The 23,993-nt window shown below is 37.8% G+C and overlaps 2 protein-coding genes across 5 annotated transcripts in view; one reads left to right on the forward strand and one right to left on the reverse strand.

The window, feature by feature from the left end:
• Window positions 1–981: 981 nt before the first annotated feature.
• Window positions 982–23,993, reverse strand: part of mcph1 (microcephalin 1) — a 37,043-nt gene continuing 14,031 nt past the window's right edge. For 2 of the 4 annotated variants that reach the window (XM_067609949.1, XM_067609950.1), the window contains exons 14-15: window positions 1,624–1,861; window positions 982–1,532 (exon numbers count right to left, since the gene is read on the reverse strand). In XM_067609949.1, coding sequence (XP_067466050.1) covers window positions 1,480–1,532; window positions 1,624–1,861 — 291 coding nt within the window. In that variant the 3' untranslated portion in view covers window positions 982–1,479. Of the gene's footprint in view, window positions 1,533–1,623; window positions 1,862–3,570; window positions 4,400–10,156; window positions 10,187–23,993 lie in introns of those variants that run through there. The other 2 variants (XM_067609951.1, XM_067609952.1) reach the window with 2 other exon arrangements.
• Window positions 4,423–22,271, forward strand: angpt2a (angiopoietin 2a). The gene is made up of 9 exons (XM_067609953.1): window positions 4,423–6,088; window positions 11,300–11,455; window positions 12,509–12,630; window positions 12,846–13,084; window positions 13,870–13,997; window positions 14,494–14,595; window positions 16,306–16,472; window positions 17,721–17,851; window positions 21,265–22,271. The coding sequence occupies exons 1-9, from the start codon at window positions 5,810–5,812 to the stop codon at window positions 21,435–21,437; spliced, it is 1,497 nt and encodes a 498-aa protein (XP_067466054.1). The 5' UTR covers window positions 4,423–5,809; the 3' UTR covers window positions 21,438–22,271.

Genomic DNA, 23,993 nt, shown 5'->3' on the forward strand with positions numbered 1-23,993 from the left:
AAAATACAAATATGGGTGATTAAAGCCCCAATAAGATTCATATTACACTATTAATTCACATTTTATATAATTTTATGAAAAGGAATTCAAGAAGACACAGTTATATATGATCTAGTAATGTTCATGCTGTGGGTGGGAAGATAACAGAGGGTGTAGCCCTGCATGCTATCAGTCATATTGTGCTGACTTAGAGTAAAAAAGTGATACGAATCTTTATTTTACTGGGCTTGGACTGATGAAGTGGCTCCAAAAGTAGGGTGCAAAGAGGAGAACACAGGTAAAGGTTACAACTAAGATCTAGTAAGAACCCATTTCTTTGGTAAATCCTTATACTGTTCCTTATTTTACTGTAACAGTGTGTTATACTTTATGAATCTATCATACAATATAGCTCACATATATTAAATTCTTCAGAAAAAGTAAACAGCAGCGTATATGACATAACTTAACATTTCAAGTAAAATTTTAGTACATCTAAAGTTTCCATTAGAGTAGTATTTGATATGTTCCATGTCTGATACTTAAGCATGACTGACAAGTGTGAGTACAAGCTGTGATGCATCAGTTTGTTCATTTGTCATCTGTCATGCGGTGATATCTCAAACACTGCCGAGTGGATTGTGACAACACGTCTGACAGATTGATGCGTCTCGCCACCACGTTTTATGCTTTTCAATATCAAACTCAGGAGGGTGCCACATTGTCCATTCATTACCCAACGATTGTGCAAAATTTCAGACACAGTTGGATTAATCTCGTCCCAATTTAATTAAAAAATTGGGACGAGATCACACAAAAATATGTATATACCTTTTGGTCCAGAGGTTGTCTGCAGCATGAATACTGTTGTTAACTGCTGATCAATCATATTTCTCAATAGTGAAAATGCCAGAAATTTTCAATTAATTGTTCCATTATCATAAATGACCTCTTTGATTCTTAAACCAGTCTTCATTTGACAGAAATTACAAAAAAACATCAGAAAATCAACAATTTTAATAAAAGTATTTATTAACAATGACATCACAAAACATTAAAAGACACAATACATTGTCACCATTAGAGTGTTGAAATGGCTCAACAGGTATTTTAAAAGTCACATTGCTAAAAGCTAAAAGGCTCAATCTCACATCTTGTAACAAAAAACAAAAAAACACACAGGTTATGCAGTAGTGGTTGCTACTTTATGAAAAAACTGTAAAGAATAAAGGATCGACATGAAGTATGCATTCAAAGTCAATGCAGTTTCACAGTAACTTACACCTTTTACATCATCTTAAGGGTCCTGAGAAGTTATGGGTTCCCACGGCAACCACAGACAAACAGAATATTTGAGAAGATTTAAGTACAATCTGTGAACTCATTTCCAAAGCAAGATGATACAACAGGAACACTACATGGTAGAAACAGAGGGGATATGACTAGACAGAGTCCAGCATAAAATTTAAAAAACTATACTCAGAAACTATTCTGGAGTTTTTACTCCAAGTCGTAGTTATCATATGACAGCTGCTTCAGGTGTGTAATACTGTCTGAAATAAAATCACAAAGAAATGAGAGAAACAGTTAGTGGCATGATGAAGGAACGTAACATTTAACAGAGATTAGCAGCACATATCTTACCAAGCACCCACTGCTCAGACAGGATCCTGCTTCCCTCTGGTCTCCTGCCGCTGTACTTCCCTATGCAGATCCCTGCCTGCCGCACAGTTTTGCAGACCGTCCCTCCACAGAGCTGGATCAGCTCCACCAGACTCTGAGTGGGTGGCTGAGAGTGCTGGGACACAAACATGGCTGGCTGGTCCTGGAACAGGTCCTGCTGGTGCTCCCCAGCAGACAAGTGCCTCTGGAGACGGCAGATCTGTTAAAGATGACAATGAAGCACTTTTTAGAAAAGTACAGCGAAGCACAAGCTAGCCCAGTTCAGTCTCTGGCCTAAAGAAAACCACCAGAAGAACAGACAACAGCTCAACATGCACCTTTAAAAAACATTTGAAAAACTACTTTTCAAGCCTGTTTCCAGAAATATTAAGTCTGAAGTTAAATCTATATGAGCGCTGCTCTTGTAGCAAGTTCTAAGTTTTACCTGTCTGCAAGACAAATTCACCCCTCGAGGACAATAAAGTTAAAGTCGAAGTTAAATCTAAATGTAATCAAACTGCCACATCAAATGCTAAAAACACGAAAAATATCAACCATAATGAAGGTTTGTATCCATTTTAACCTCCAAGCATCGTTCTTTGTAACTCATCACGGCCACAAATATTGAATCTGTGATTTGATACTGAAACAGGCCTGAAGGTGGTAATTTGGCTAAATTACATATGAAAAACAGAACTCCTTCACCACTGAAAGACTAAATGTACCAAGAGAAAAGCTAATTTAAATGGAAACCTTTGTTAATATGAGTGAACAGTCATTGCTGAACATGAAACCTCAAGTTTACATTTTACTGTAGAAAGACTTAAACCGTTCAGTGCTATTTAAGTCGTATTTTAATGGATTCCTGAAACATTCACTAAGACACCTCAAACCTCACTATCTCTCAGTGACACAAAGGTGAGCTACAATGCAATTTTATGTGAAAGCATGTGAAGCTCTTTGAGGCACAGTTTCTTTTTGGGTTTGGTGAGTGAAGCCCTAAGCTCTCACTACAGGCCTGCTCTGCATCCAGCAGGGGTCATTTGCTAAACTGAAGGGGACAATCTGCTCTATTCTAAGTTGAATGCCAGGAAACAAGCTTTAAGGCTTTTAGTCTTTTGTAAATGTTCACACAGGTTTCACTTTACGTCAAGTAATCAGGGATTGGTCAAAGGGTTCAGAGACGGGGCAAGGTTAACATTAACCCACATTGTGCACGTTAAGGGGAATGATTGAGGACTATATGTATACTATTATGTGAGAAAACAGACTTTCAAAACAAGGAACAAGTCCAACTGATAAAGGCAATACAAACGAGAACAAAACAAAATTCTGATTGAAAAAAGTAGCATTACACTACTAAGAATACATTATTATTTAAAGCCTCTGGAAACTTGGCCTCAAACAGTTAAAATTAAATACACTATATTGTCTGCGGTCAGACAAAGCTTGATTCTAAATGTCCATTACTCTGATTATAGACTATACACAGGATTTGTGACAACATTTGTGAATATCACCATGCAGGCATGAACAAGAACCCGCCCCCTAGCATTTAATTTCATTAAACCAACAGTCACATTGGAAATTTACTTGCAGTGGTGAGTTTAACAGCCGTTAGGATTTGTGTAAATTTGATTTCATATCTAGCGTACTGCTGCAATTGTAAGGCTCACATCTCTGTCTGTATTTTAAGACAGCGGTATGCTAGAAACAACTGAACTGCTGTGGAGACATTTGTCTGTGTACTAGCTGCAAGTTGAAGCCCTAATTTTTTTTATATTCATATATTCAAACAGTTAATTAAAATGAAGTGAAATGAAATGACAGTCGAGTCTGATTATCAGGCTCAGACATTGTAAGCTTCGTCTGATAACCACTCATCAGTTTCAACTTGGATGAGTAGCTTTATTTGTTTATTTATTCTTTTCATGGGAAATCCCACTTCCTCACTCTGAAAGTTCTATTTATATCTCTTCAGCCACTAAACAGTTCAGTTTTTATAGTGCTACATATAAACTAACTAATAAATTTATCTTGTAACCCCTGTATAATAAATTACAGTGTGTGTTCAGCAGCAGTCACATTGTTTTCTCACAGCATGAGCCAACCCGTTTAGTGGATGGTAGATTAAATGAATGAATGAATAAATGAATGAACAGCACCTGGAAGTGACATCTATTTAAATCTATGTTCATGTCCCTTCCCTCCAATAACCATAAATAAACTGGAATACAAGAACTGGTGCCAATGAATCTACTGGACAAGTGATTCAGCCTGAACACCTGAAAAGTCAATGTTTTTGGAATGACGACAAGTCCTTCCTGTGTGGTAATAGGCCTTAAATATGTTGCATTTCCCTTATACAGTAACGTATTACATCAGCCTACTTCCTACAATTCTGTTTTGGTATTTCTATACAACTGCAGAGGGCAAATCTAAGGCTTTCCTGTCAAGAAATGAAATACAGTCCAGTTGACACTATAATTTGGTTTTGCCGAGGGTAAAATGCCTATTTAGTATTAAATATGAAGCTCAATCTGCCTCTAACTGTTCAGCAGACTGTTACAGATGGACCAAGGTCAGTCTGTTTGTTAAAGACTTTACTGTTAGAGGAAGTAAGGAGTGAAGCTAGTGAAGTTTTAGCCGAGTGTCTGTGATGGAGGCACATTCCTGCATTATGGGACAAAACATCCTCCTGTGTCAGTGCCCTTCCTGCACCGCACACCTGCCCTCTGTTCACCACGGTGACTTTACCCTGTGAAAAAAAACTTATGTTGGGATAATGTGGCAATTAGAGAGAAGAAACGCTAACTTTTCATCTGTGTCTCGGAGGATAGTCATTATTACAGCTAAAAGTTGTATGTGGCTGTATCATTTTAAATTGTGTGGAGCCAACCCCTTTACTTTCTAGTAAATGAAACTCAAGGGTGATTTATTTTCAAAACCATCTTCTTCTGAAATTTTCTTTTAGCCACAGAAAAACATATCAGCAGCACAAGAAATATTGTCCTCAAAGGATCCCTGAATACTCTCTTAAACAACATCAGCACATGTAGATGGTTATCTTTCTGGCAAGACTAAAAATTTACAAGACCTTTAAAGAGTCTAGAAAACTTTTTTAAACATCTGTATCAATGATCATCTTCACAACAGATTCACTCGCACAGATTGACACTTCAATTTAACCATGAAATACTTCATCTGTGTTAGATCACTTTTTTATGCTATTTTAAGTTAAGTTAGCTAGTGGAGTTAACAAAGTATTTAATCTTATAATTGCATGAATCTACCCTGCAGCACATGCAAATAAAAAAGTGGTCAGAGGTCATCAAGTGGCAACTTTAGTTTGTACCAATAACAGAAAATGAGACTTTATGGACCATGAGAAAGAAGATCTGGGAATGATATATTTTTAATAACTTTGTGAATCCGTGAAACCCACTTGGTATATAAAAAAAGAAATGAATGAAGTCACAGGAAATAGGGAAACTCATGGGAATAGAAAGTAGAATTTTAGTATCAGTGGATTTTGTCTTTAATATAGATTTGTCAACTTATAAAATAAAGCAGGAAAGTCATAGAAAACTCCAAAAAGTGCCAAGAATGTCATCTAGGAAACCTTTTAATCTCTCATTAAAAGATGCTGGTGTTTGTCGCCTGAAACATTTTTTCAATGGATGGACACGGCAGCTACCACAGAGAGTGTGCTGAAGGTGGACAGCTGCATCCTGACTAGGGAAAGAAAACACGTGGGTAGTGTAGAGGATATAGTGGAAGATGTGTAGTTTGTGCATCTGCCTCACTGTGATGTTGGTGTGTATTGAAAGGGATCTCCACTTCACTGCGCTTCACAGCGACTGGCCACAGGGAAGGGGGAGTGGTTTCTCACAGTTAACTAATCAGAGGGGCCACGGGCAGCTCAAACAAGTGGCTGGGGGCTTGATGAAAGGCGAACACATGCAGTCTGGCACCGGTAACCTACGGGATTGACACACTACCTCTAATTCCTGATGGCTTTTTCTCTTCTTCACTACTGAGTGCTGATAAAAGGAATCTGCAGAACCTCAAGAGGACCGTTGATGCTGTTGCTCCAACCCCTGAGAGAAGATTAAGGAAAACTCGAAAATCTTTGTACTTACTCTATTTTTTGGTAAATAGTTCCACTATGAAAATGTTGAATGTGGACTTGCTGGTTTTAAGTATCTGCCTTGGTATGGGGACAGGATATAAGAAGAATTCAGACGCTATCGTTGGCAAGAGACAATATCAGATCCAAAACGGCCCGTGCAGCTACACCTTTTTGCTACCAGAGCAGGAAAACTGCCAAACCCAGAGCAGCTATAATCCAGTTCAAAAGGATGGACCCGGAGACAGCGACGAGTCGGCTCAGAGGCTGGAACAGCTGGAGATCATCATGGAGAACAACACACAGTGGCTACTTAAGGTAAAGTTGTTTCCGTCCATCACGTCACACCCATGATACAACAGACCGTAATATCATGAAGCCTCTTTATTACATCATTGTGAAAGTAAAAGTTTCAGAGTTAAAGAGAAACAAAGTCTACTTAGATATTTGAAACAAAATGTTCTGAAGAACTGAGAAAGCACCTACACAGGTGTCACAGGAGACATTAATGCTTACTTTCAAATATTCAGAACCAAACAGGAGAGCTGTTATAAAGAAAACCAAACATCCACAAAGACAAACTATTGTTTTATTCTGACTTGCAAAGATTCAAGGATAACTGCTGTTTCTATTTTCATGTGATGAGTTCATTTTCAACCACAAGCTCTCTGCAAACTGCCATAAAAGTGATAAAAGTGATCTGCTAAACAAAACATTACATCAGTTTAAAGGCTGGTGTTTGTAATAATGATTCTGTCCAAAATGATAATTATGTCAGAGCTGTAACACAACCATGCACATTGTTGACAGTATAATATTTCACTTTCACCTTTACCTCGACCAACAGATTAGTTGGGAATATATTAAGGCAGCAACTAACGCTTATTTTCATTATCAATAGAACGCTTAGTCTATGAAACACCAGAGAACATTGAAAAAGTGCCCATCACAATTTCCTAGAGCCCAAAGGGATGTCATCATCTGTTTTGTTTGACCAACAGTCCAAAACTAAAGTGATTAAATTTGCTATAATGTAAGACGAGGAAAGGCAGCAAATATTCATATTTGAGAACCTAAAACCATGAATTGTTTGGCATTTTTGCTTGTAAAGGAACTCAAACAATTAATTGATTATCAAATTAGTTGCCTAATTGAATTAATGTGATCTATTTTCACACGGCCAATGTTGAAACAAACACACAAAGATTGCTGAGTGCCTGTGAGACACTTTCCTTCTTTGAAAAAGGACATAATGAGTTGGGCGACTGACAAAGACTCATCACAGGTGTCCACGCGAGGGATGCATACTTCTCTTTTCAGTTTGTTGAGCCATTGCTTGTGCGCGTGAAAGAACTGAACGGCCTCTTTTCTGGCTCCCTCGCCTCTCCCTCTTCAGAGTGTGATTAATGATGAGAACTATACAAGACGAGCCAGACAAGACGAGAACTTCTCACAGCTTGATCACACGGTTCCCGTCTCGTAACATAAAACGAGCTCTGATCCGTTCCACGGGAGAGCTCAGAGGGCACTCTTCTTTGATGTTCTTCATGAACGAGACGCTGCTACTCAGTAACTACGCGCACACAGGCACATTCAAGTGTCTTTCCAGAAATCTTAAGCCAGTTTACAAAGCAAGCGAACAAAGTCCAACAACCCATCTGACACAGTGACAATTTATACTTTCTATTCCTCTTACCTGCAAAGACATATTGCTGATTGACAGTTTATCAAACATTTAGATGCACATATACAGTACATTAGCGACTTCTGGTTTGTCATTTGCACAGGAGAAGATGAATATGGGGAAAGAAATCACAGCTAAGGTGTTAAGACAGATGGTTAAGTTTCACAACACAAATGTTGCCTCTAAATATTAACTTTGATACTTTGCCATAAAGAACAGAAGTGAGTTGTAGAAATCTATTTTAACAACACAAATGATGTCTAATAAGTATAATACAGGTTCTCACTATTAAATATTATACCTTACTATGGCTCTGGAACAAAAAGGGGAAAGATAAAGGTCTTTATCAGTAGGAAAGTGTGTTATGGCCATTAATACATTTAGCGAACCAGCAAAATTATGTGAAAAAGACTATTTAAGAGACAGTATACTCCATCTTTTTTCTACCTTTCTGACGTTGGATTAGGGGGGCTGTGCAGGGACATTTCTGTAACTTTCTAAACGCAACAATGGGACGGTCAAACCCACTTCACGCAGTGATTTGCCAGCTGTGCGGAGGCATGAAAGAAGCCAGGGTTTGAACTTCTCTGTCTGGCTATCTTTTTTCATTCTAGACACAACTATGTCATTTTTCATGTGAATAACTGAGTGCAACACTATGAATGTCTTCTGGCAAAGACCGTCTGAACATGTACGCCGACCAACATCCGACTTTGCCCAGCCTTTGAGTGTAGCCATTTGAAACAACTATAAACACTTTTGATTTCTGCTGCGGGCAGACAATGCGTTGCTCAAAGTAGTTCTGATCAAGCATAAACCAACCCTTTATCACTGAGCCTGGAAAGCTTTTTAATGTGGTAAAGAAATGAGGTGCTGAAACAGGGAGGTGTGAAGATGAGAAAGCCACATTTCTCCTGCAGTTTAATACTAAAAAACCAAAAAAAACTGGTTGGTCTACTATGGTAGCTATAAGCCTGCTACCTTGGGTGCAACTTCAAGTTATTTAAGATTATATAAGGGAGGGAGCATTCCAATAGCCGAATGGTTAAAGCGTGTGGCACACAACTACAGCGTCTCTGGTTCGATTCCAGCCAGGGACTCTTGTTGCACATCATACCCATCTCTCTCTCCCCATGTTTCCTGTCTGCCTCTTCACTGCCCACTATCTAACAAAAGGCATAAATGCTCCCCTCAAAAATTATGTAAGGAAATATTCAAATGATGAAATTCTACTTTAGATTTAGAAGATGAATTGGGTAAAATGTACCCACTCCATGATGTGACAAGTTTCAGCTCCCAGCAACCCTGAACAGGAATAAGTAGGTATAAAAAGGTGATATATGTCAATCTTTTACAGGAGTGGATGGGTGGATGGCAGACAGGGTCCAAAATTAACACCCGCCAGGCACCAAATGTGGGTAGATTTTCCGTTTGGCGAGTAAATCTTGGAAGGCTATGCACCACACTGGCGGGTAAATGTCTGTACCAAAATAGTCATGTAATGGCATGATGGCCCATAGCCAGTGTATACATACAGCACATACAGCCCATACAGTGTAGACACGTGCACAATATTTGTGCTTTAGGTGTGTCTAAACTGTGCCACAAAACTGTAGGAGTGCTTAAGACAGTCTGACAGTGTTCACACAGAAAGAATAGTGTGACCAGCACATTTGGAAGTGCTCAGAATGCAATACACAATGACTATAATTACGCGTGTAAAACTCATTATAATTAAATAATTTTGCTTCAAATTCTGGTCTGGCCTCTCCTTTAAGTTTGTATTCAACACAATACCTTATTATCTCAATGAAATGTACTGAAACGAATGTGTATGTGTCACAAAAAGGCAATTAATTATTTTGGCCGGTAAAAAATATGCTTGGCGGGTGGATTATTCATCCACCAGTCCCCTTGGCTGGTGAGTCAAAAAGTTAATTGCGGACAATGATGGCAGAGCTTACATTTAGTCCAAATAAATTGAGAGAACAAGTAATCGCCAACTCATTTAGAGGAATCAGACTGTCACTTGAGAGCTTAAATAACTTCACAGTGCTGTCACATAAATAATTTTAGGTGTCTAGAAAGCAGCCTACTTATGATCAACAAGTTCCAAATAGATCATAGTTTACAGTAGACAACCATTAAATAATAAGAGTATCCTCACTTCATTTCTGAAAAATCTATTCTGCACTAGCTGTCAACAACTGAGGAAAACAATCTGTTGTCATGCTTTTGTGTGAAGGAGGAACATAGTCATTCTTCACTGACGCCTCTGAGGCAGACGGAGTAAACAACTGATTAGATCATTGACTGTCAATGGGACGTCCTGCCAACATTTCAAAGTACAACCTACCACTCATGTCTGTGTGTGTGTGTGTGTGTGTGTGTGTGTATCTAAGAACAAGAAAGGAAGGCAAACAAAATCAGCACTAATTGCAGCTGTTGGTTGTATTTGCCATGGGGGAAAAACAATAATAAAAATGGCTATTTGGGGGTCGCATTACTGACAGACGAGTAAATAGCCAACGTGATTATGCAAACTTACCGTAAACGACAAAGATATTCGACTGACGCTGGTTTCCACCTCTACAGAAGTCACACTGTCATGAAGGATGTAACTCCTCACTCAACACTTCCATCCTGTTTACGAGTCGTGTGACCTGATTGCCACTCAGGAACACCATGCAGGAAATAACTTAATGATTGGTCCTGGTCTAAATCTGGCAATACTGTAAGGTACATAAGAACAAATGTGGTAAAGATGAAACATTGACCTTTTCCCACTCTGAAGGCATCTATTCTCCAAGCCACTGTAATATTCCTTTGGTTGAAAAGTTTGAGGTTACATCATAACTCAAAATGTTTTATATCATCTTGAGTCAGTTTACTCATTTATTATTTCATTATCCTTCTAGGAACACATGACATATTTTGATATTCAAGAACCAAACAACCACTACACTAAATGATTTATGTTTAAATTTTAAGAAGCTTATAAAATATTTGACAGGATATAATAAAAAACAATTGAAAAGTCGTCACGGGACGACTTGTCTTGACTTATATTGCTTTGGCTTAAATAATTGAACAATGATGCTTCATCATTATACTCTGCTACAGCAACATCACTTTATTGCCAAATAAATACATAATATGTATTTAATATGTACAGACATACATATTAAATACATATTCTCACACAATTTTAGAATACATTACACTAAAATGATGATGGTATGATGGTAGTACACACTTTTGAAATGATTGCTGTCAAGATACTTTGGGGAGACTTCTACACATCTTATGAGAGGATGAACTATTCCAACTAATGTGTAAAGACGGAGCAAAATAGCAAAACTATTTGTCCACAGAAGTTCTTGAGTTTGAACATAATACATTGTGACTTTCTTATTTCTTTAATTATTTTCCTGTAAAGCATGGCTACACACCCAGTAGTAATAATAGAGAGCGTCAGCTATCGTAAAATTGTGTAACTGTCTCATTGACAGTTCGCTCTCTATGACAATGGTGTTAACTGCATTCCAGTCATTGTACACTGAATACTCAGAAGAATGTCAGTCCCTGAACCAACAGGGCAAATCTGAGCAGAAAAGAGAACAAGTGACTTCTCAAGCTTGTCTTGAGAGAGGCCTTTAAAACTCCAGCAAAAAAACAGAGCTGCTCTGTGTTCAACATTACAGCAGCAGATTGTCGTGAGCAGCTCTGAGCTGTCAATCTGTAAAATACTGTATGAATGTAAAGCAGGATTGTGCAGACACTACAAAACCACTGAAAGCGTATCGGTTTAAGATGCTGATAACTGTCTTTATTCTGTTCTGCAGCTGGAGAACTACATACAGGACAGCATGAAACAGGACATGGTACAAATCCAACAGACTGCTGTGCACAACCACACAGCCACAATGATTGAGATTGGAACAAACATACTGAGTCAAACTGCAGAGCAAACAAGGAAACTGATTAACGTGGAGGCACAGGTGAGGCTGCATTGCCTGTTTTTTAAACACACAGAAGTTTAAAACACATACTGTATATGAAAAACAGATTTCTGAGCAAAATGTGAGTTTATCAGTTGTTTTTTAATGACTTGAATGTATTGGTATGTTTAATATCCTTTTTCTTTCCATAAGAAAGCCTGAGCGTGCTCTATGATACACTGCATTAAATGGTCTAGCCTCAGGGTTTTAAAAAATAGGGAAAAACAGGCATTACTGCGTCAGTTTATTATTGTGGCTACACGTCAATGACCTTATGTGAGCCAACTGTACAGCATTTCCTGTTATTAGCACACTTGTATTCCCACAGAAAGGGTCTATCAGTTTGTCACAATCAGACATCCGTCTGTTCAAAGACATCAACAGCTCCATTGGAGACACATAGCTATGATCCATGTAAACAACCTGCTTTTTGCTGAGTTCAGTTCCTCCGAACTGGGAAATTAGAGGCAAGGTCCCCTAACCCCAGAATTTAGTTCAATACGTCTGTCTGTGAAAATACATGGATTCTTGTTTCCCTAGTTCAGGTATGTCTGCTCTATTGGAATTTGGTTGTTCTTTCCTGTCACATTTTTCCGCTTTGCAAATTGCTGTTTGTGCCCGCTCGAGGTGTAAACTGAGCTGGTGTTGAACCTAATCCATTAATGGAATACAGAAAAGATTATCCAAATTATTGTGAAAAATTGCAATATGCAAAAATTATGTTAAGAGTGTTATGTTGTTTTTAATACTTTGTTCTTTATTGTTCTTTTTTGTATATCATCTTGTTTGTCTTGTGCCTTTTTACTCATATCCAGTCTATATATAATATTGAACATCAAAATTGAGAAATGCCTGACGCAATGGCATGAAATAGTTCTTAACTATTTTGCTGTTTATAGTAAATAAGTGTTACATAACAACATATCCTGTTTTAAGTTGTGAATAAATGACTTGATAAGGGTACAAACGTTTAAATTATCGTGGACTATTTAAAAATTGTATCTACGGGACAAAGCCTGATTTAACTGTTTTACCTTGTTCTTGTATTTCTAGGTAATTAGTCATACAACTCGACTTGAGCGACAACTTCTTGAGAATTCCTTGTCAACCAACAATTTGGAAAAACAACTAATAGTCCAAACAAATGAAATAAACAAGTTGAATGACAAAAACAGGTGAGGACTCACAATCACATGGCAACAATAGTGCGTTAAAAAAAGACATTTTATAAAACACAACTGATTTTCAACCCAAAAACTAATTAAAAAAACTCCATAGGTGTTTTTTTAAATCAGAAAACCAATTTTGAGGGTCACTAACACAGTTGTAGACTTATGCAGAAAGCAAAGGCAAAGCCCATTTCTGAATTTCTCACCTTCTTCTCACTCAGCGTCCTGGAGAAGAAGGTGGAAGAGATGGAGGAACAGAGGCAGGTGGAGCTGAAGACGCTTCGAGAAGAAAAGGAGCAGCTTCAGACTCTAATACAGAAGCAGACAGCCATCATAGGCCAGCTGGAGCAGCAGCTGCTCAAAGTCTCCTCTAACAACACCGTCCTGCAGCATCAGCAACAGGAGCTGCTGGACACCGTGAACAACCTCATTCACACCCTCTCTATCGGCACAGCTCGAGGTGAGTCAACAGTATAGACCATGGGAACTCCTTTACAATATAATTACAAAAGAGAGTCAGACTAAGTATGCACTCTTAACCCTCCTGTTGTCTTCCCGTCGACCATGCAACTTTTGTCCTCCCAGGTCAATTTTGACTCGGGAGGACAAAAGTGCACGGGTGCTATAAATTTTAATAAAACACCCAAAATTCAATGAAAGTAGTGATCATTACTTTTACTTGCAAAGTGTGTGGTATGGAACCATCAATGTGATTTTCAGGCAATTAGATGAAAGAATTTGAATTTGACCTGAGGTCAACAGGAGGGTTAAGTATCATATTCAAACTGTTAAAACACCTTGACCTGTAGGCCAAGACTATGTGCGTGTTTTTCGAGGCTGTAAGGTATGATACTGCTGTTGTATTGGACAGCACAAAAGAAGGCCTGCGTCTCACTTTCAAAACAGTCACACTGAAGTAAAAGGCTTTTCACTGAAAATATTTTGACATGTCACATGTAAGTAAAGCACAAGTGTAAATAATAAAATGAATGAAGGCTGAATTCTATTTAGCTGCTTCAGTTTCAGGGTCCTGTGCATGCCGGCTCACTGTCACAATGTTGAGACACTTGAATAGAAAAAAAAAGACATTTACAATTTTCCTACTGTGACAAATCAAAATGTCTGCTGTGAAAAGGGGCGTATGTATGTAACCTTTTTTGTCGGAAAGTGTTAAATTATGAAAAGAGGACAGGAATGCTGAACAAAGTTGTGCTGCCAAATTACCAAGACTTATTTCTTCTGCAGAGACCACAACTGCCATGATGCAGGATACTCCCACCACATACATGGACTGTGCTGCTGTCTTCAAGTCCGGAAACACCCAGAGTGGAGTCTACACTCTCACATTACCCAACACTACGCTAGAGGTTAAGGTAAAGTAACTCTGTTTATTCATTTCAAGCTGGTTTAACCTCAAAATCAGCTATAACTAGAACTTTAAAAAATAGTGCAATAATCTGTGGTACTATAGAAGAGGTTCACTCGGCATGTATGTGTGCACACATTAGTATAGAAGGTAAATAATGCAATGATACACGCACTTACATAACCTTGTAAATGCATAAACACTCCAGACCACTGGATCAAGTGTTCAGACACTACCAGTATTGTGTTTGAGGGCGGGGCAGTTAAATTAAAATGTTCTCAGACCTCCATTAATGATGTGCATGCTTGAGCTAGAACTGTGATCTCCTTAGATACTTTTCAGCAAGTAAGACTTGGACTTCAGTTCTGTATCTCTTCACTGCAGTTATCTAAACCAAACTGAAATAAGATGCCTTTGTCAAATTATAAATGAGCATGAATTCTTTACAGAACATTGATTGTCAATTATTAATTGGGTAACCCCTTTTTTCTTTATGTCTGAAGGCTTTCTGTGACATGGAGACGGAGGGAGGTGGCTGGACAGTACTACAAAAACGCTTTGACGGGCGTGTTGACTTTCACCGTACGTGGCAAGAGTATAAAAAGGTAAACAGCTATCAAGAAGAAATTCTTTCCTTAAAAAAATATAACCTAGGATACGGTTTTCATGCCAAATGCACAATGCAGTAGATGGGTTTGGTTTTCGCCATCGACTGAAAGCGTTTTAAGTGCTTGTGATTCTGCACTGTTAGAGGCAATTTCTAACATACAAGCAGAGCAAAGAAGAAGGAAAATGCAAATATTAACACAAGACATGATAACCATCTGCTATTCACAAACATATTGCCAGCAAAGTCAACATTTCCAAAAAACATTTTTTAGCTATTTGCCATTTTTTAGATACCAGATCTGATCACAGCATATTTAGCATTTTTGTAAATGCACATGAGACAGTGCTTATTAACTTACAATTATAGTGGAGGGGAAGGGATCTAGATGATTTCCAAAATTAAATGATTGACTAGCACTGTCTACACCAAGTAGGAGATTTATGGCCCAACAACACATTGTTGCCAAAAAATGTAAAGTCCCTACAGAGTAATTATTTTAACATAAAACATTAATGTGCTGTTCTTTATTCATACCACAATGCAAGTTCAGATGAAATTTACATACTTTCCCATGAAAATATAATGATGGATGTTGTTTTGTGTAATTCAATATTTTAGTTCCAGTGAAAATAACCTTGCAATGTAGCAAAGCCATGTACAGAACATAGTTTTGTGAGTAGAAAATCTACACAACTCTATTGATGAGGTTCAACAAGGTTTAGCTTAAGGAGACCTGTTATGCTTTTCCTTATTTTCAGTCATATATATAATGTTACAATGTTGGATGCTCATATTATACGTGGCCATAGTGTCAAATAATGAGGTAAACGTATGTAGAAGTAATCCCTGTGAGCAAAAAGCACTGGCTTCAGACTGCTCTGAACGCTCAGTTCCCAACAGTTTTTTCTTCTTTCAGCCCGAGCTGACATCAGCTCATGATGGATTTCTTTATATGTTGTCATCTGCTCCACGTACAGCGTGCCAGTTCACTGCTCCATTCCACTAACATTATGGCATTTTTCCATTTTTTGGGAGTAGTCACACTAAGCCATGACTCAAGTTGAGCTGGCACGATGTGAGTGTTTTTCCATTACAAATCCAAATAAGTAGTTCACCTGCTGGAGGTGTGCTAGTTGTCTGCACCTCTTCATCAAACACCATCATCACTGTGGCTGTTTCAGCTTGTAATATTCCTGCCTGCATTATTTCCAACTGATCCACTGAACATATAGCTCCAAATATCTCAATATGTTGTTGTGTTGCCCAGGTTTTACTAACTTTTACTAACGAAGCTCTGCTAATTCGATGAGGAACACGTTTCATTTCCTTTAAATTCTTCAGAAATTCACAATAAAAGTCCGTTATCTACAACAACTACAACAAAAGCAGGAAATGTTGGGTTTTCATCAGCAGTAACTTAACACGACTCCGATACGGCTGCCCCTCAGCAGGCTTCCGAAAAGCTGTCCAATCAGAATAGAGTGTGCTCATCGGGAGGGGGGTCTTAAAGAGACAGGAGCTAAGACTGCCTGTTAGAGAAGGAGGCTGAACTGAGGGGCTGCATAAAGGGCCAGTATAAGATAAATAAAGAGTTTTTTGAACTGTGCATCATGCAAAGCTACTCTAGTGGAGTCCCAGAATAAAAATATAAAGCTGGAAATGAGCATAACGGGTCACCTTTAAATGTTCTTGTGTGCCTTTGCAGGGGTTTGGAGAAGCTTCAGGTGAATTTTGGTTGGGAAATGAATTTGTCTCCAGACTGACAAATCAACAATCTTACAAACTAAGGATCCAGCTGAACGACTGGGAAGGAAACTCTGGATTTTCCCAATATGACCAGTTTTCTCTCGATGGTGAAGCACAGAATTACAGGTTGGTTGTATTGACAACATCAAAGACATTTTCCCTTAGTAATAAATGTGTCAGATACTAGGTTGCAATTATGTTTTGTTTAGTTTCTGCTTTGAGCCAAAATTCAATTTCTCATGTAGCTCATGTTATTAAGGACAAGCCCATCAGCCAATAATAACCACTTTTTTCATAAAACAGCACTTTTTAAGTCTGCTATCCTGAAAACATACCAAAAACCTGATCAAGAAGCATAACTAAAGCACAGCCTCAAAACCCAAAGCCTTGCAATCATTATATGAATAATTTATTATTCAGAATAATGAATAAATTAACAACTATGTTAGCGACAACATTCAAAAGCAACAGTCCTTAAAACAAGATGCATTGCCAAACAAATAAAAAACAGCTCTGAAGCATCATCTTTAGAAGAATGCTCATGTAGTGTATAACACCTAATTTCATGCATGAACATCTTCCCAAAGGTAAAAGCATAAGCGCTTTGGTTGTATCACACAACATTCTCTACAAACCTGGGTCAATTAAGCGATCAAAATAGAATGAATAATGAAGTTTAATGATTCAATCTGCAATTCAGTCTGATTATCAAGTCAATTCTCTACAATTGGTTCACTGACAGTTAATATTATATACATATATTTATCTATAGTAAATACAATTGGAAAGACTAGTTTATAATCATACATACTGACTTATTTCTACTATCTACAAGTAAAACATACTATAGAAATTCCTCTGAAAGGAGGTTTTTGCTTTATAGGACTATTTACTTCCTGATAATGGTGTACTGGCATTAGGCCAAAGAAAATGTAATAAAACTGGCCAGCATTTGAAAAATAGGAAATACATAAAATGTCTTGGATTTCTAACATTCAGTCTGCACCTCTTGGCAATAACACAACCTTCAGAAGTGTTTTCTTTTCCATACATAAGCTGATTTCAAGAGTTGAATGGATATTTTCTTTGACAAACAGACCTTGAAATGCTCCAATTCAACATACTTGCATTCAGGCCTCAAGTCCACTTGAATATGACCAACGTGGTCTTTAGTGAGCTGGCTCAGTAATTCCAAATAATTCATACAAATTAAAATTACAAATTAAATAGTAAAACCTATGCCAAAATAATCTTTAAGTATCCAGTAGCAGTGTAGCTAAAGCTAAGAACTGTAAAAGTCAGTTGCCTTTTGAGGAACAGCAATTACAGACTTCCTCCTCCTCCTTCCTTCATTTTTCCTTTTCCATTCTACAGGATACACCTTAAAGGCTTCAGTGGAACAGCAGGCAAAATAAGCAGCATTGGGCAGCCAGGAAGTGATTTCAGTACAAAGGATGCAGACAACGACAAATGTGTTTGCAAATGTTCACAACTGACAACAGGGGGTAAGAAACACTCTTTTGTAAATGACTTGTGCTTTTTGCAATTGTGCTTATCAGGAAAATACAATAATGGCATCAATTTGTAATCTGCACTTTTTGCAGAACAAATTCCCACCCACCCAAATATTTCTTGGCACTTCCTCCAAAAATCTTCAAGGGCATTTTAAGGGCTCCCGCACTTTTGTGGTCAAAGGGCACAATTAGCTCAGAGTTAATCACTGATCAACTCATTAGGGAATTCAGCCTCTACAATGGCTGACATTAATAGCCTGGGAACAGAGCTTTTCCCTTTCTCCTCTTGCAGCTTAGAGGTCCTCCTCCATTCCCTTCAAAGTGACTCAGCTGCCAGAATTTTGTCTCCCTCTGTACTGGGGTCTGCCAAGGGAGCATGAAAGCATGAAAACCCTAACCCTATCCCTTTTTTTCCCATGAGGGGTCTCTCACAAGGGTCTTGCCATATGAATATTATGCACAATCATGACTTAGTGGCACTGATCCAGTAAAGAGGAATGCAGAGTCTGCCATTAAGAATATGCAGCTGCCTGTCATGAATGAAAAAAAGACTGATAGATTAGATGAAAAAATGTTTGAAGTATCTAAAAATACAGAAGTCCAATATAACACCAACTACTAACTAAAACTTTTACCACAGAGTTGAATCAACTCCACTCTCATACCATTCCAAAAATAAGCTTCACACGGAGTACTTTATTGCACAGTTGTTGTATTGAATTGTATTAATTAATATTAATAAATAAATAAATAAATAAATATATCTGAACTGAATTAAACTGTTAAGCCCTGAATATACTTCCAAGCGGACTTGTACACGGACAGCTGCAGACACCATGGACGTGTGGTAGTTCCGTTTATACTAGTTTCTGGAGTCCGCTTGGGGGACACGTTCCACACACGCGCAGTAGATCGGCATCTATTGATCGTAGCGAGGTGGACACGCAGTCACAACAAATTGGAGGTATGTGGATGTCCACACAGAGCCAACGTATACACCCTCTGATGACAAAATTACGTCATGCGGACCCTAGCATATTCACAGACGTGGAAAGTATAACACCGGCTCTACACGAGGCCCACTAAAAATTCTTGATTCTGATAGACTAGTAGGTGTTGAATTAACTTTTAGTAACTGGGGCCTGTTGCACCAACTGATTGTAAATTCAAATTTAGCTTCAAGTGTTTACCAAGCGAAGACTTCCACATCACTAAGTTAAAACTGGTTGCACCACACAAACTAGTTCTACCTACATTCATAAAGGACTGGAGGCTAAGTTCTTTTTCAGCTAAGTTCATTTTTTGGCCCCTAAAACTGTTATTTTTGGAAGTAATGTTACAGTTTGTGTTGCTATAGTGACTTCCTTTTTATATAGATGCTTGTTTCTTATTGGATGGTGGTACAGATGTTTCCTAGCAACCAATTTGCTCATTACTACTGGATTAGACATTTCTTAAGTTTTAATGGTGCAGCCTAGTTACTAAGTACTTAAGAAAGACTTTACACACATACTTAGTGATGGTTTGATTATTAGGGGGGCAACAGCAGTCCAGGACAGTATAACAGTGTTAGAAGTCCAGGACAGTGTTAGTTTGCTGTTCTAAATTAATGTGCCATTAATTAAACTCTAGGAAGGCTTAGTTAAAGAGTTTGGAGCTTGGGTTATTTGTGTAACCAATAAAATAAAATAGGTAAATTGCTTCTTAGAGAGAACATTTTTGCATGAATCTGAAAATCGAAATCAACAGCAGGATGACGACAGAGAGAGTTTTTGAAATTAACTACATGAGCTACAGTGAAGCTGAACGTTACAGGTCTGAGAGACAGCTGCAAAAAGAAAAGATGAATTGTGACCAAAACAGCACAGAAATATAGGAGATGAGGAGAAGTCGCAGGTATGAGTGAGAGAGGGAAAGACAGACAGTAGTAAAGATGTCTGTGTCATTGACAGGAGGATGGGGGGGGGCGCTGTACGTGTCTGAGAGAGAGAGTGCTACGTGGCTACTTGGTTATCTGAGCTGGAAAGACAGTTTTATAATATTGTGCAGCAGGATGCAGCACTAGTCTCTATTCTTGTGGGTTGAGTATGTTCAAAAGATTTGAGTCCAATCATGGAAATTTCTCTTTGAAAATGTATGAAAATTTGATTACATATGTTATTTTGTTGGCAAGTGGTCATGGTTTAAGGAGGATAATACCCTCCAAGCTGTGCATTCTGTAATTGCAATGGATTTGGGAGGCAACAATCCCCAAAAACTTAACATTGAGTGGTTTTTAGCCACTGCATCATTCACTATAATCATGGAACATACAACTGGCATCAGGCAGACGGTATATGGTGCCATCTCTCCGAATCAACCAGGCTTGCAGATCATTCGTGCCGACCAGTACTGCACAGAAAACTGTGAAACAAAAATAACTAAACCTCTGAGTGTGGGGATGCTGCACCTTATAATATGTAGAGCACTTTGGTGATATGTTGTGTATAGGTCTGTGATTATGCTAAGGTGCTCTAATGTGAATGTTGTTGGTGCTGTTGTTTTGTTTTTTGGTATCGTAGCTGTCTGTTTGGTATCACAGTTGTCTGTCTGACGACTGCTGTATGGAACACAATGAATTTACAAAAGACTAATAAATATCTGTCTATCTAACTTGTCACATATTCTCCGTTACGTAACTCAATGTATACTTTATATGGCAGCTTTAGCTACGTTCCTAAAACTGGAGACCATAGTTTTACAAATCCTATGAGCTCCCTATCATTATTTATTTTTTGAACTGGAAAGATCAACATTTTTTATATTTTAACAGTTTAAGAAATGCACATGCTATTCCCAGGGCGTAGGTATGACAGCTCAGTTATTACTGCCTTAGACGGTGCATCAAGTTATCCGCCAGTCTCTGCCCAGCACACACCAATGAAAACTTAAAAAAGTGCCTTGAGGACCTAGAACAAAAAGTATCCATGAGAAATGATAATCCATCTCTACAGTATGCAGTAGTAGTTTTGCTGTTGATGTTACTGAAATACCTGCCTTGACACCAAAGAGAAGAGTGTACTGACACTTCAACTAGCTGCTCAAGTGATGCCTTGACATTAATGAGCCACAAGTGGAACATTAGTAATGCTACTTGTTAGACAGAAGCATATAACAGACAGAAGCATATAACTGTGTTTATAGCTTGAAAAATGTAATTTAATGCTCATTTGCTCATTCAGATCCCAACCCTCTATACTTTCAAGAGAGCTAGAGACAAGCACTGTGTGTAGTCCACCACATTAACCCATCCCTTAAACATACCATACAACATACAAGACATCACCGTCCCTGTTGTATACAGACTCAAATGCATTATCTCTGAAATTACATTTAAACTGATAACATATCTTTTTATGTTCTAGGTTGGTGGTTTGATGCCTGCGGTCCATCCAATTTAAATGGAATGTATTACCAACAAGGTCAAAACTCAAATCGCTTCAATGGAATCAAATGGTACTACTGGAAAGGCTCAGGCTACTCACTGAAGTCCACCACAATGATGATCAGACCGGCAGACTTCTCAGGTTCCCTTTGAATGGTCACTCTCAGATAAACAGCGACTTACACCAAAACCAAAAGTAAAAATTCTCAAGGGATCCAAAGCACTTCATGATGATATTTCAAGTCACATTTTGTGCTTGTCTATGTGTTTAATGATTTGAACCAAATGGATTATTGCAAAAAAAAAATTGTGAATCATGGACTGTCAAACTAACAATGACAAATGTGTATATTGAAAATAATTCAGACTGGGGTGTGTGTAGACAACTATAGGTATTAGTATTTACACTGAGTAACAGCTAGCTAACCAGACAGAAGAGAAGATTTCTTGAAAGATTTTCATATTATGAAGCATCAGTTTAACTATGTTTTCTATCATAGCTGCCTATGTCATTGTAAAAAAGAGACTATGGTACAACATACAAATGGGTGGTTAAACAATTGGCTCCTTATTGTTATTTGCTCTGGAAATGTTTCTGTTGAATGCAAATGTAAAATACCACATAAAATGTTTCAGTTAAGATAACATTTTCTTGCAGAGAATGTATGTACATTTGTTTAATTTATGTGTAGATTCAGAGGATGATATTTAATGTTATTGTAAATGATAGCGATTTTTTTGCATTCTGTTGCATTCTCACTCAAGAATTTCATCCTGAATGCTAGTTCATAGCTAGTTAGCATTTATATTGCACATAAACCAAGAGGAATTTTTAATATAATAGTTTTTGCAGTATCTTTTTGCAGTGTTTTGGAAATGTATTTTTTTATTTATGTAATGTTTCATTAGAATCTACAACAAACTGATTGTATGAGATTATTAACAAGTCAAGTCAAGTCGTTTCTTGCCATTAAACACAGACTTTAAGTTTGCTCTACCAGTCATTATATACCTGAAGTTGAATATTTAATACAACCACAAAGCAGATCGCTTAAGATATAAACCTTAACTCAGAAGTCTTTTTCTACCTGATAAATGCACAATGACCAGATCACTACAATCTTTTCAGCAGTGTTCTACCTTTCGTACATCTAGTTCAAAATAAATAATAAATTCAAAATGCTCCAAACTTGCATTGTTTGTTGTTGCTTTTAAGGTCACTAACCACAGTATAACTACACATTTAAATCTTAATTTCCAAATCTTCAGAAGAGTGATGAGGGTACAGCCCATAATGGTCAATATGGATAAAATCCTCCATTACAGTTTATGTATTTCTATATTGCGATATTGATATTGCGATATTGATATTTTTTGGAAATCAATTAAGCTTCTGCTCTAAATCCTTATTGTTTTAATTGATACATCTGTCAATTGATACATATATATGTGGTTCTCGAGAAATAATAAGCAAACGGTCTGCTCTGAACAGGCACGTTTTGAACGGGCACTGCACTACTTTTAAAAAAGACAAGAGAAGCGAGAGAGAGGGCAAGCGAGCTGAGAGCACGAGCGAGCAATAGAGGGACAGCAGTGGAAAGCTTTCTTTGAGTGAGAGAAAGCCCGTGAATGACAGAAAAATAACATTATTCTCTGATTGTTTCAAGGCTGTCACGTACTAAAGCACAAATAAACAATCAAACACTCAAGAAATGATTTACTTTGGAGACAGACGCTCTTAGTTTCTGTTTTCTTTTCCTCCCCTGTATTTCTCCTTTTCATTCATTCATTACATCCAACTAATGCAGCAGTAAACATAAAGAACAACAGGACAAATACGTGTTGTTTTTCCTCATGTGTGAATGCTGTGCTTCAAAAGCACACAGCAGCTGAGGAGCATGAGCAAGCGAGAGAGGAGAGCGAGGAGAGAGAGAGCGGTGGAAAGCTTTCTCTGAAACAGAAAGCCTGTAAATGAGATAAATAACTGACCAATCAGTGGTCTGCAGTTTTTTCACAGCATGTTTTAGTATTAGCTCAACACGAGAACATTTTTTCACATGGCGTGCTCTAAAAAGACAAAGTACACAGTGAAAACACAGCTTTTAATCAAGAATGGACAGACTTTTAGGCTACTTCTCACGGGCACTTAAAAACCAGTATGTCTCATATAAGCACAAATCTTTTGAGCACATATACGCACTCAAATAATCCGTGCTGAAGCCACAGAAAATAAACAAGACCCCGATATGATGAATCCACTTTATTTTAGGATGCATATTTTTTTTCAAAAGCTCTCTGTTATGTATTTTATTTTTAGATGAAGCCCTCATTATACTTGAAATGAGAAAAGATTCACTATGATAGTACTTAACACCTGTGTATTACAGAATGTTAGTTTCTTTCATGTTGTTGGTGTATATACTCATTCACACCTCACATTAACAGTATTAATTTTTCTATGCGTTGAAGCAGCAACACCAAGCAATCGGCTCGACACTGCACTAAATAACCAGATGGGAATGTCTGTTTCTGGTAATTCAAATGAATTCAATACCTGACAAATGAAGGTACTGCACATCAGATTACTACAAAGATTCTGTCAATTCAATTGTGAAAATTGTCTGTTTAACCAAAGCTATCCTCTGAAATCAGTTTCTTCCATTAATATTGACAACTGCTAAAGGCAACATCAAGCAGCACAGGGCAGAG

The sequence above is a fragment of the Thunnus thynnus genome, chromosome 14 (assembly GCF_963924715.1).
Source record: "Thunnus thynnus chromosome 14, fThuThy2.1, whole genome shotgun sequence".
Taxonomy (NCBI): Eukaryota; Metazoa; Chordata; class Actinopteri; order Scombriformes; family Scombridae; genus Thunnus; species Thunnus thynnus.

Coding starts and splice junctions, on each gene's coding strand:
- angpt2a (XM_067609953.1), top strand. CDS start 5,810: ATGAAAATGTTGAATGTGGACTTGCTGGTTTTAAGTATCTGCCTTGGT. Junction 6,089..11,299: donor ACACACAGTGGCTACTTAAG/GTAAAGTTGTTT, acceptor TCTGTTCTGCAG/CTGGAGAACTACATACAGGA. Junction 17,852..21,264: donor TTCACAACTGACAACAGGGG/GTAAGAAACACT, acceptor TTTATGTTCTAG/GTTGGTGGTTTGATGCCTGC.